The sequence below is a fragment of the Anser anser genome, assembly GCF_964211835.1.
Source record: "Anser anser genome assembly, chromosome: 11".
Taxonomy (NCBI): Eukaryota; Metazoa; Chordata; class Aves; order Anseriformes; family Anatidae; genus Anser; species Anser anser.
Window position 1 is genome coordinate 12,211,337 of NC_139732.1, and position 11,693 is coordinate 12,223,029.

General features: G+C 60.1%; 1 protein-coding gene across 1 annotated transcript; it reads right to left on the reverse strand.

Annotated features, from left to right (window-relative positions):
* Positions 1-1,432: 1,432 nt before the first annotated feature.
* Positions 1,433-11,683, reverse strand: ELMO3 (engulfment and cell motility 3). Its single transcript, XM_083852013.1, has 20 exons — positions 11,408-11,683; positions 11,277-11,317; positions 11,028-11,100; positions 10,898-10,948; positions 10,254-10,423; positions 9,286-9,385; positions 9,027-9,178; positions 8,122-8,200; positions 7,435-7,485; positions 7,082-7,204; positions 6,767-6,898; positions 6,348-6,452; positions 5,677-5,785; positions 5,310-5,446; positions 5,034-5,197; positions 4,782-4,894; positions 4,471-4,575; positions 4,023-4,105; positions 3,584-3,664; positions 1,433-2,785 (listed from the first exon to the last, which is right to left on the reverse strand). Exons 1-20 carry the CDS (start codon positions 11,483-11,485, stop codon positions 2,573-2,575), a joined length of 2,160 nt encoding a protein of 719 aa, XP_083708139.1. The 5' UTR covers positions 11,486-11,683; the 3' UTR covers positions 1,433-2,572.
* Between the last annotated feature and the right edge of the window lie 10 nt (positions 11,684-11,693).

Here is an 11,693-nt window from a genome sequence, read left to right on the forward strand (position 1 = left end):
GCAGCACCTGTGGGAGCTTGGCCTGATGTCCTGCCACAGCCTGAGCAAGGTGCGGGCATGGTGCTGGCGGAGGGCAGCTGCTGTCCAGCAAGGACGAGGGGAGGTGATGTCCTGGGAGGCTGCCAGTTCGTACTGCTCGAAGCCCTCAAAGCGAGCTGCCAAGTGCGCGCAGAGGTGGTGGCCTGCACTGCAGCAGGGCAAAGCTGAGCGCAGGCATGCAGTGACAGTCGTGGGGCTGGTTGGCAGTCCTGTTTGTCATCTGTCGCCCTCTGCCCAGGTTCTCCACTTCCCAGAGCTGAGGTGGCTGCCCCACAGCCTCATCTTGACCTACGAGGGAATCACAGAGGCAGATGCCTTTCTGCAGACTCCAGCACCTCAACATCTCTGCCTGTAACAAGCTCACGCAGCAGTGGGGGTTATGGAAACTCCTCTTCTTGCTGGCAAGGTGGGGAACGGGTTGAGCCTGGGCGGGCTCCAAGGCCAGGACAGCTCTCGGAAGGCATTGCAAGCAGCTGAAGAGCTTGGAAGTCGTCATGCACAGAGGGGTCGGCATGATGGAAATAGAGCACTTCCAAGCCCAGATGCCCCTGCAGATGTGTGTACAGTCACAGTTTACAAAGGAGGCAGAGATTTCCTTCATTCCATGACCCTTGGCGCAGGCAGCTGGGGAAGCACTCCTGTCTGGTGGTCTGCTGAGCAGGGTATGGCAGGCTCTGAGCTGTCTGCACACCAGCTGCCTCTGGTGCCTGCTGGACAACTTGTTCTTGCTGTCTAGCACTGAATCCTGAACTACTCCAAATGAGTACATAAGCAACTCCCAGCTTGCCCAGCCAGGGCACGCTGGGGATGCTGCTACATAGCACAGCAAGAAAATGGCTTCTCACGGAGCCTGCTGCTCACAGCTGAAAGTAAGTTGGGGTTCTAGTTGCTGCTGGGGACGGAGAGAGATCTGCTGTTCACAAGAGAGAGATTTTGGCTGTCAGAGTCGCCTAGGTGCTGGGTTGATGGCCCCGACACCCCTGTGGAGGCCAGGAATGTGGTCTGCAGATCAACCTGGGGCAACCTGCAGTGCTCCTACGGCCATTTCCAGCCTAGGAAGGCTTAGCTGTAGCCCTGTTGCCACCTTGCTCAGAGGTGACTCAACTCCTTGCCTGCTCTTCTACTCAGCAGTAGGAACAAAATCTTCCTGCCAGCCATCCTACAGGGTTCTTAAAGCACTGTGCTGTGGATTCCAGGATGGCCTTGTTTCCTGCAATGTCTTCTATGCCTGGTGTCCTAGGAGCCACCCAACGCACTGTTCTTCGACAAGTGGTTTGCGTGGGTCCCTCCTGGTGTGCGTGGGCAGAAGGGCAGAGTGTGCTGTCCCTGTCACGTCCCCTTTTAGGCTCTTTTGCCTGCATTCCCCAAACCTTCAAAAAGGACACAGCCCTGAGTTCTCCACAAGTGTTTATTGTCCAAATCTGCAGGAGATGGCGGAGTCAGAGCCCTGGCCACCCCAGCAACGTGCAGTTACAGTGCTTAGACAGTCGCAGGCTTACAGGCTACACCCTTGTTACTACAACACCCGTTGGAGAAGCTGTAGGCACGAGGAGGTGCAGGGCACCGGGGTGGGAGGCGTTGGGGGCCATGGAGGAGGTAGCTCGTCGTATTGCAGTAGTGCAGCAGCATGGCTGAAGTGTGCAAGTATCCACCGGGGTGGGGGAAGGCACCAGGGTTAGCACAAGCGGCTCAGTGCTGCCACAAAGGCGGACTGGGGTCAGGCACTGGGGCAGCGAGCCTGTGCCCGTCTGAAATTGCGCTGGGGAGAGGGGACTCGTACCCTAAACAGCCTCTAGGAGCATCCCACCGCCCTGTCCGGGACTGGGAGCGCTCGCAGCAAGGAGAGGGAGGGGAGCAGAAAAGAAATCTTTCAGTGCATAAGTGCCGGGCCTGTCCATCAGCAAACCTGACCCTGCTGTAGAGTGCTGGCGGCTCATCGAAACAAGCAGTGGGCCTTTTCTAACCCCTTTTTAACCCAGGAGGGAGCCTCTGCCCTGAGCAGCCGTGCAGGGGAAGGTCAGGCTGTGCAGACGTACCGTTGTAATGACGACCCCCCAGCTGCTGCACCTTCACTCCTCCTGGTGCCCTTGCCCTCTCTGCCCAAATCTGACCGCAGCAAAGGGTGGGTGTGGGGGCAGCACCAGCAGAGAGGGGTTCAGCTGTCTAGGAAGCACTTCATCTCGCCTGCCTGTGGCAGGGGAGCAGAGCGGACAGGTCCCTTCCCTCTAACAACAGTTTGCTCTGGGATGCTGGTGAGTTCTGGCTGGGCAAGTTACAGGTGTGGAAGAGGGGACAGGCTGCCCTGCTCGCTCACAGCCTGCAGCGCAGGACGGGGACAGGCAGCGCACACCCGAGCCCTCATCCAGCACCTGGGCTCGTCCCTTTGGGGCAGGAACGGGGGACAGAGCCTGGAGGAAGGGTTTTGCTGTCGGCAGGCGACAAAATGATTCTAGCTCCAACCACCGCAGAGCTGAATGGGGCAGCCTGCAGAGAAAAGGGGGCAGGGAGATCGGGCACGGGGGGATGCAGAAACTCACTGTTCTGCGTGGCTGAAGTCATAGCAGAAGTTTAGGTTGCTGGGGGGCTTTGGGACAGGAGGAGGGGTGTCGGGGATGCTGACGTTCTCCAGGTCCAGGAGCCGCAGTTTGAGTTCCATCGACAGCAGGACATCGAGGTCTGTCTGCGTTCGCTCACTTGTCATCTCCTTGCCCAGGAGCACGTTCAGCCCATCCGTCCAGAGGCAAAACTGGGGAAGCAAAGGAGCTCAGGAGAACCTCTGGGCAGCTGGAAAACCCCTACCTCCAGCAACCCGACCCAACCCGAGGGCAGAGCAGCCCTGCCTGGAGCACCTCCTTCCCTGCCACGCTCTCGCCCTTCCTTCACGCGGGCTCAGGGCAGCTCGGTCCGTGAAGCCACCAGCAGCACCATCCTCTCCCTCCTCACCCCCGCCGAGCTCCCTGCGGTGCTGGGGAGGCCACTACCTTCTGCCTGCGGTCAGGGTGGGACCAGCTGGCTTCTCGGCGCGTCCCTCCGCATTACGCTTGCCAGCCACCTACCCCTGCCCCGCCACAGCCCCTTGGAGCTCCCTGCCTGACCTTCCCAGCCAGACTGGGGCTTTGTTCATCCCCTTATCTCGCGGCCAGCTACAGAGCCGCAGTCCCCACATTCCTGCAGGACCACGGCCAGGCACGCACAAAGATGTTACTGTCCCTTTGGTGTTAGCCCAGCAGGCTGGCTGGAGGCCAGGGAACCCCAGCTCCTCTGGGCTATGTAGGGAAGGGTGGAAGCAGGCACCTCCCCTCCCAGCATCACAAGTTACCCTTTAGTGTCCAGTTCCAGGATCAAGCCAGCAACTGCCTGCCTGTCTAGCCTCAGCCCCTTCTCGCCTCTGTGCTGCCAAGAGCACCCAGCGCCTCTGAGAACCAGAGCACTGAAAGCGCTTTGCAGAGCGCCCCTCTCCCAAATCTGGGGGAGCAGAGACAGGCCCTCCCTCGCTTGGACTCCCTTGGCAAGAACATGCCATCCCGTGGCCCCTGGAGCTCACCTCGTACCGCGTGGGGGCAACGAAGTTCAGGCAGTATTCCTCCACATCGTACACGATGGAGAAGGCGAGTTCCAGGACATCCTATGGAGAAAGAGCAGGGGTTAGGTGGGTTCTCAGCTGGCTTCTTTCCAGCCTGGTGGGGTTCACAGCAGGAGCTGCCTCCCAGTCTCCTCTGCAGCCTGGAAGGCCCATCAGGTCTCCAATCTCAAGCCACATCAAAAACCTGCCACGCACCAGCCCAGCTGATGTCCTCCAGAGGCCTCTAGCTCCTGAAGGACGACAGGTAGCCCTGGGTTCTGGCCAGCTCCCCAGGCTGGCTGTGCCCCAGGACACATCTGGGGACACGCAGTAGGTGCAGAGTGACAGTGGCAGCGGAGCAGTTTGTGGTGCACAAGAGGAGGGAGAGGAGCGTGCAGCAATGCGGGGTGGAGGTGCTGACCTTGTTCTGCTTCCCAGAGCTCTTCTCCTTCGTGTGTGGACACTCCTTGCCAATAAGCAGCGCCTTCATGTCTGCCACGGGAACTTGGACAAGCAGAGGAGCCGTGAGTGCCTGCTCTCCCGCTTCCTCACCCACAGAACCACTGCCACAGGCAGGAGGCATCCTGCCCCACACCACGGGGTGTCCCCAGTGCTCAGAGCCCTGCAGAGCCCAAGCAAGGGGTCTCACAGCAGTTGCCAACATGAGGGAGCTTGAGCTGCTCCACAGTGCCCTTTCACAAGCCAGCCCCACTGATTTTCCCCAGCCCCAGAGCACCAGCAGGACCTGGGCTGGATGCGTGGCACTACGGCAATTCCCACCTTAAAGCATCCCGAGCACGTAACGGGAGGTGGGGAGAGGGCTCCCCTCCTCACCACTCTCCTTCCCTCTCTTTCTCCTCATCACCTACTTTTCTCGGGCAGGCTCTCGATGGGGGGAGATTGCACCCCCTCCTCCACGTCCCCGTAGTGCAGCACCTTGTGGTTGGGTGACAGGCGGCAGTACCACAGCTTATCTGCAGCAGAGAGGCCGTGGGGAAACGCTCAGCCCCCAGCTGCCATCCCACTCCCCGGGGGGATGGCGCTGCCCCCTCAATTAGCACTTCGCTCAGTGCCGAGGTGGCCGCGGTTAATTGTGACCTCTCCTGTGGCAGGGAAGGGGGCACTCTGTACTCCTCCGTGCCCATCCCCTGCCCAGGAGCAGGCCGGGGCTGGCACTCACCCTGCCTGCGGCGGCTGCTGATCTTGCGGAAGAGGGTGCCCTCGCAGAGCCGCAGCAGGCGCTGCTGTCGGATCAGCTCCAGGAGCTCCGGCTTCAGCCTCTCGCGCAACTCCCTGGGGCAAGAGCCAGAAGGAGAGGAGCACGGACCCTTCAGCAGGCACTCGCTGACCCAGCACCCCGCAAAGGGCCCCCCCCGGCCCCACCACGTCACCTCCCACCACGGCTCCAGCTCCCTGCCCACAGCCCACTCACAGCACGGGCACCGCCAGCGTCTCCTCCTGGTGCAGCCGCTCTGTCTGCCGCAGCTTGAGGATCTCGCTGTAGTTCAGTGCATTCACTCTGGTCTTGAACAGCTCCAGGGAGGTGGGCTTGAGGGACAGGGTCCTGGTGATCTGCTCCCGCACCACCTGCAGCACCTGGGGGCACAGGACATCATCCCCAGTCTGGCGACGCTCCTCCAGAGCCCCTGAAATATGCGCACACCCTGTGGCCTCGGCTCTCGTTCAAGGCCCCAGCACTTCCCATCACCTTATCGAAGTCCTCCTGGGTAGCGCGCATCTCCTTCCAGGTCTTGTTCACCAGCTGGATGCAGATACAGAAGAGCTCTTCAAAGAAATGATCCTGCCCGAAGAACATAGGGTAAAAGGCCTGAGCCGTCTCCGAGCCTGTGGTGAGAAGGACAGATGATGCCAGACTCCCTAGTTTTTCCAGAGAATTCCAGCATCCAGGAGAACCTGGACATTTCCTAGCCCTACCTCCCCTTCCCTGCTGTCAGCCACGGCAGAGCCTGGGGGCCCCGCTGGACAGGCACGCACGCAGCCCCCTGCCATGTGTCCCCACTGCTGCTAGCTGGGAGGCAGCAGGGCAGGGAGAGGGACGGGCAGGGCACACATACACGGCTCTCCGATGTGCAGGATCTCGCAGAGGATCAGGGTGAGCTGGATGCTGCTTCGGGCGAACGGGCATTCGTGTTTGTCTTCACGGCTGCTGTTCTCGAGGACGAACTGAGGAGAGGGTTGTCGCCTCATGTTAGACGCCACGAAATCAGAGTGCTGTCCCCGCAGCAAGGCTCAAACTCCCCATGATCCTCCTGCACTTCCTAGCTGAGCTGTTCCCACCAGAGCTGAGCTGTTCCTAACAGCAGCAGTTCGCTCTCCCCAGGAGCCAGCCCCAGCATCCTCCTTCCCCTGCCTCAGCTGAAGGCAGGAGTTGATCGCGGGCAAAGCAGGTCAGAGTGTGGCTAACACTCCGCATCCACTGACTGGTTTTTTTCCCCAAATCACCCTCATCTGCTCAGACTTGAACAAGGCCTGGAAACCCAGCTGTAAGCAAAACACATCTGCAGGGACCCTTCAGCAAAGCACCACCAGCCTCAAATCGCTGCTCCTACCCACAGGACAACTCAGCTGCATTTGAAATTAAAACAGGGCAACAGTAGGACACCAGCTCAAAAGGGGTATCCTGGCCCAGGTGTGGGCAAGGACAGGTCACTATGAAGAAAGGAAAAGAAGCTGGAGATCCACCAGCACCTCTCTGCTGGGGAATTTGCCAGGAGAGAGCACGCACCCGGCTGTAGGCGTTGGGGGTGTGCCTGGAGAAATACAGCATGTTGTCGAGGGCAAGGAGCCCCGGCGGGGCACGGCGGAGGTCCTCTGCTGGGTTGCTGTTGTTCTGGAAAGACACAAAAGGATGCAACTCAGCAGCTGCTGCTTTCTTCTCCAAGCGGCAGAGTAGCCCCGATGCAGTCCAGGGGCTTGCCCTTCCAAACAAGGGCTGCAGGAAAAGCCAAGGGCAGTGATAACAGTCCCTGCAGGGCACGGCAGCTCCGCAGCACTTGCTGTTTAGCAGCACAGAGGCAGCAGAAGGGAAGCACCACCCAGCAGGACCAAGAAGGACACCAGGCCCAGGGGAGAAGCTGAAGGTCCTGCTGAAGCCGGGCAGTGGAACTGGCACGTGGCTGGGGAGGGGACAGAGGGCGGACGCACCATGAAGCCCAGCTTGCGGAACTCCTTGGCACACAGGGATCGCCGGCGCTCGGTGCTGAAGTTGCTGGTGGGCGCCTCACTCTCCGACTCGAAGGCAGCTTGGCGCAGCGACTGGAGGAGCTCCCGCTGCTCCTGGAGGGACAGCAGAGGGGGAGGATGCCCGTGGGAACCGTGCAAGCACGTTCTCCTGGGTTTAAAACCCACAACGAAAGCGAATGTGCTGGGAAAGGAACACACCCCAAAGGCAAACCTTCACCCGCCTCTACTTCCGCAGGAGGAAGCAGGGTCAGACTGGCAAGGAGAGTGCTCCCCGACCTGTGAGTAGGGATCCATGGGGGTCCTCATGCGGCGGTCATGCAGGTTGAGGCTGACAGACTGCAGCACATACAGGTAGTGGGCCATCTCGTCCCCCAGCGGCTCTGAGCTGTGGATGATGTTCTACAGGAGACTGCGAGTGAGCAGGGTCCCCCGGGTGCTGCTCCCAGTCCCTCCAGACAGAGAGACCAAGAGCCAAAGCCCGGCAGGCTCAGCTGCTGGAAGGGGCTTTAGGAAGCGGGCAGCTCCCCGCAGGGCTGAGTGCTGCAGGGGGCACACACAAGGGTGCAGAGGCTGGGGGTAAGGACAGGAAGAAGCACAGAGCACACCCTTGTGTGAGCACTGCTCCTCACCTTGTGGATGAACTGCCTGATGTTCTTCTCCCTCAGGTACTCCATCATATCCTAGGAGGGAGAGGCTGTGAGACATCCCCCAACTCACCACACTACTCTTTCCCAGAAAAAATAGCGTTCCCTTTACAGGCCCTCATTCCTGCTATGCCTGGTCTCGGGCCACAGGCAAGGGAAGAGGCAGTCTCAGGAGCGACACCGGTGAGCAGGAAACCTGCCCTCAGCTTCCACTGCCCCGGTAGGCAGGACTAGTCCCCCCGTGGAGCTCTAACAGAGCCTGCCTCACGAGGCCGCCAAGTTATGTCAGTCAGGGAGAAGAAGCAGAGCAAGGACACCAAATGTAAACACCTCTGGGTACCTCCTCACAGCATCCCAGAGAAGGCAAACGCTACAGCAGAGGACCCAGCTGCCCAAGCCTCCCGTCCCAGGGGAGGGAATGCCTGTCCTGTGTCACCGCCTCCCAGCTGCACCAGACTCTGGTCTGGGCCACCACAGTCCCTGTGACAACACTGGCCCTGGTGCTGTTCCTGTCATCTGACATCTCACATCCCTCAGCATCACTCCACGGGGTGTGAAAGAGCAGAGGGCTCTTGGCAGAGCGCCCCGGTGATGGTGCACCGTTGTGCTCGGGTCCCCAGTGCCCCCCACCCCGCGGCCACCCGGCCCTGCCCACCGCTCGCAGCCCCTTACCCGCCGCTCAGCGTCGGTCGCGGCCAGCAGCAGCGCAATGAGCAGGGCCATCGCCTTCAGCTGCAGCTGGGTGTTTGTCCTGAGGAAGGAGGGTGAGGACAAGGATGAGAAGAGTTGCTAGCTGCGGTGACTAGCACAGGCCTCTGCCCCCTTCTCTGCTGCCCCCCAGTGTGCGGGACCCAGAGAAGCCAGAGCCATGGATGAGCAGCTGCTGACAGTGGGGCCGGGGGCGAGACGCTCCCCACAGCACCCACACATGGAACTGACACTGCTCCGGGCACATCCGTGGGCGCAGCTTCCCAGGAAGTTCTGGGAGCACTGACCAAGGGGAGCCTACACATGAAGGAGAAGCTGCAAGTGTCTGCAGTGTATGGGCCTCTGGGACAAGGGAGGGGACAACATTTTGGAGCCACAGGAACAGCTAGAGTGGAAACCCAGGGCAAGCAGCACGCCTGGGAGTCCAGCAGGAGTCCTGGACATAAGCCTTCCTGTTTCCTAGAATGAACAGCTCAAAACTGAAGACATGCAGAGGTACAAGGAAGAGGGAACGCAGAACCTGCCTCAGCTGTACTACTACTGTTTATAAATACACTGGGGCGAGGGAAGGAAGAGCCAATGCCAGAAGAAAGGCAGTTCAGCTAGAGAACAAAAATATCTGAACAAAGCAGGCAATGAACAAGTCCATGAATGAATCCGACCTGGACATGGGACGGTTTCCAGAACAGTCCAAGCCTCCTGCAGCACTGGGGCAACAAGGACAGAGGCTGACCACCCACAGAATGTTTATAAAGGGACAATACAACTTAGTGCTAAGGATAATCAGCAAGACCCCGAAAAATCCCCTCCGGTGCCACATTCCCCCTGGCTTTCGGATGCAGGAGACCAGTGCTCTGGCAACCACTTACACCTGCAGGTGGGTGAGAAGACGATCCACCGTCACTTCTTTTTTGACTAGGTCAAAGAGGAGGCGACTGCTAGGTACCATGTTCTCCAGGATTGACAAGGAGAGCTGCTGCACAGAGGCGTCCATTGCATTCATATTGACGTAACTCACTATCTACAATACACAAAAACATCAGTCAAAGGCAAGTTGAGCCTAGATAACAAGGGCAACGAGGCATCCCAAAGGCACAGGCTATGGAGTCTGCAGAACAAGCTGCTCACCTTTTTGATGAAGGCTGCACTAAGAGTCTCCCAGGAAACGAAATCATGCTCCATCAGCTCCATGAAGGCCTTCAGGGTGTGAGCCAGCATCTCCCCTGTACTGCAGGAACAGAAAAGCAAACTCAGTGAGGATGGGTCCAGATACCCCCCCAGTCACCACGGTAAGGTGGGAGCTGCGCATTGGTGGGCACATCGGAAACAGCTAGAAAAGCAGGCAAGTGAGCATGGGAATGAAAAGAACAACAGAAAGGGAGAATGTTGGGTAAGAAATGAGACTCTCGCTTAGTCATCCCAGGAAGTCAAGGCAGGGGAAGTTCTACAGTTTCTGGAAAGCTGCATTACCATGGTACAACAATCGTGCACACAAGTCCTTGGGAAACCCAAACCACCCCAAATCCCACCCCCTACTTCCAAGAAACATGCACTTCGTTGTGTGGTTTTAGGTTCCACTTCCAGATGAGATGCACTATCACATTGTGAGAGGACCGAGTCAGGTAGACACTAGTTTGGCAGTCAGGTTTTTCTCAAGCTGCCCGCAGACCTCTTTCAGCCAAAAACCTCAGGGTAGAGGGATTATTGGGGGCGGCAGATGGGGCAGCAGGAACGAGCAGCAGCAGGAGGTCTTCTGGTAGTAAAACTGGTAGTGCTGCAGATCATGAAGCCAGAGGAGGGATGGGAAGTTCAAGTCTGAGCACATTCACAAGGGGTCAGGCCCGCAGGCAGGGGACCTCCGCCTGGCTCCCAGAGCGCAGTGAGAAAGCCACGTACCTGCAGGGAACAAACCTGCAGAGCCAGGCACGCTGCTGCCAGCGCTGCCCTCTGTGCTGCAGCACAGGGCCTTTGGAGAGAGCAGCCAAAAGGAGCAAGAAGCCAGGAACACGAATGAAGCCCAGCTTGGAGCTCATACGGTATTAGCAAGGGAGAAGACAAGTCAAGAACTGCAAGGAAATTCCCCTCCTGATACTCACTCGTTCCCTTCCTCCACAATACAGAAGATTAGTTTCAAGCCATTCCTGTTGATGAACTCCTGAGCAAAGGTAACATCCTGGGAGAGGCTTGCAAGCTTCTTCAATGAGTCAGTCTTCACATCCACGTTGTTGCTCCGGATCCCGTTGTACAACCTCTCTGCTTCTTGGTCCTACCAGGAAGGAAAGAATCAAGCCACAGGGGCTCGTCGAAAGACAGCAAGAAACTCGGAGGCAGAGGCTGGAGGAACTTAAGTGTAAGTTTTGGAAGGAGGCTCAGGCTAGAGCAGCCCCAGCAAGGAGAGGACTGAGACAGAGCAATCAGAGCAGAAACCAGCGGGAGCTGAGGAAGTCAGGCCGGCACGACACTAAGAACACTTGATGAATCTGCCCGTGCATCCAAAGCGCTTCTCAAGACTATTTGGTTCTCTTCACGCTCCCCCACGCTCTACTGAGGGAGAATGAAGGTTGAGACAGGTCTCCCCTCGTTATTTCTGCTGGGTCTGAGGCACCGGGAGGAGCTGTCATTAGCCAGAAGTCACCGAGGGAGGCAGCGGCAGGGGGCTCGGAGGGCCGCATCGCCCCGCGGCAGGGAGCAGCGGGCCGACCCCAGCGCCCGCTTTCGGAGAAGGAGACAGGGCATGTACCGGAGAGGTGGTCAGCCGCAGGATGCTCCCGTTCTTAATCTCCCCGCGGTTCTGCGAGGAGAAAGGGAAGCGGTGAGGGGGCGTGCGGGGCCACCGGGGCCGGCGACCGGGCGGGCAGGTGGTCGCTCACCGACTCGGTGATGTACGTCTGGCGCCCGTCGGCGTACTGCAGGGCGTAGCGCTCCGCGTTGGGCAGGCTCCACCTGCGAGGACACGCAGCCAGGCATGGAGCCAGGCCGGCCCCGGCCACCACCGCCCGGCGTTAACAGCCGTGCCCTCGCGGTCACGACGCGGCGGGACGCCGTAAGGCCGGTCACCGCCTGTCACGACCCGGTGGGCCGCCACGGGCCGCTGACGGGCCCCATGTCGCGATACTCACGCGTCGCAGACGTCCTTGAGCACGGAGGCCAGCGGCTTGGTCTGCGGGCGAGGGAAGGGGAGAAGAGGGCGGCGGTGAGGGGGCAGCAGCGGGGCCGGCGGGCGGCCGCAGAAGGGGGGCGCGGGCGGTACCTGCTGGAGCTCGATGAGCTGCGGGATGGCGCCCACCATCTGGATGGCGATCTTCACCACGTCCTTGGGCGGCGGCATGGCTCCCGCAGCCGCCCCGGCACGGCACGGCCCGCCCCGGCTCCCCGCCGCAGTTCCGGGTCGCTGCCGCCTCCCCGCCCCTGGGAGGGCCCGGCCCGGCCCGGGAGGCCCGAGGGGGACGGGGACGGGGCCCGGCCCGCGGCCCCCGAGCAGCGGACCCCGGTGGGGGGGGGGGGCCGGGCTGGGGCCGCCCCCGAGCGGAGGCAGG

Excerpts from the sequence above, each read along its gene's own strand:
- ELMO3 (XM_083852013.1), bottom strand. The coding sequence starts at position 11,485 with ATGCCGCCGCCCAAGGACGTGGTGAAGATCGCCATCCAGATGGTGGGC. Across the intron at positions 11,101-11,276 it reads CTCAAGGACGTCTGCGACGC|GTGGAGCCTGCCCAACGCGG; the intron begins GTGAGTATCGCG and ends GTGTCCTCGCAG. Across the intron at positions 5,786-6,347 it reads CCCCCAACGCCTACAGCCGG|TTCGTCCTCGAGAACAGCAG; the intron begins GTGCGTGCTCTC and ends CCCTCTCCTCAG.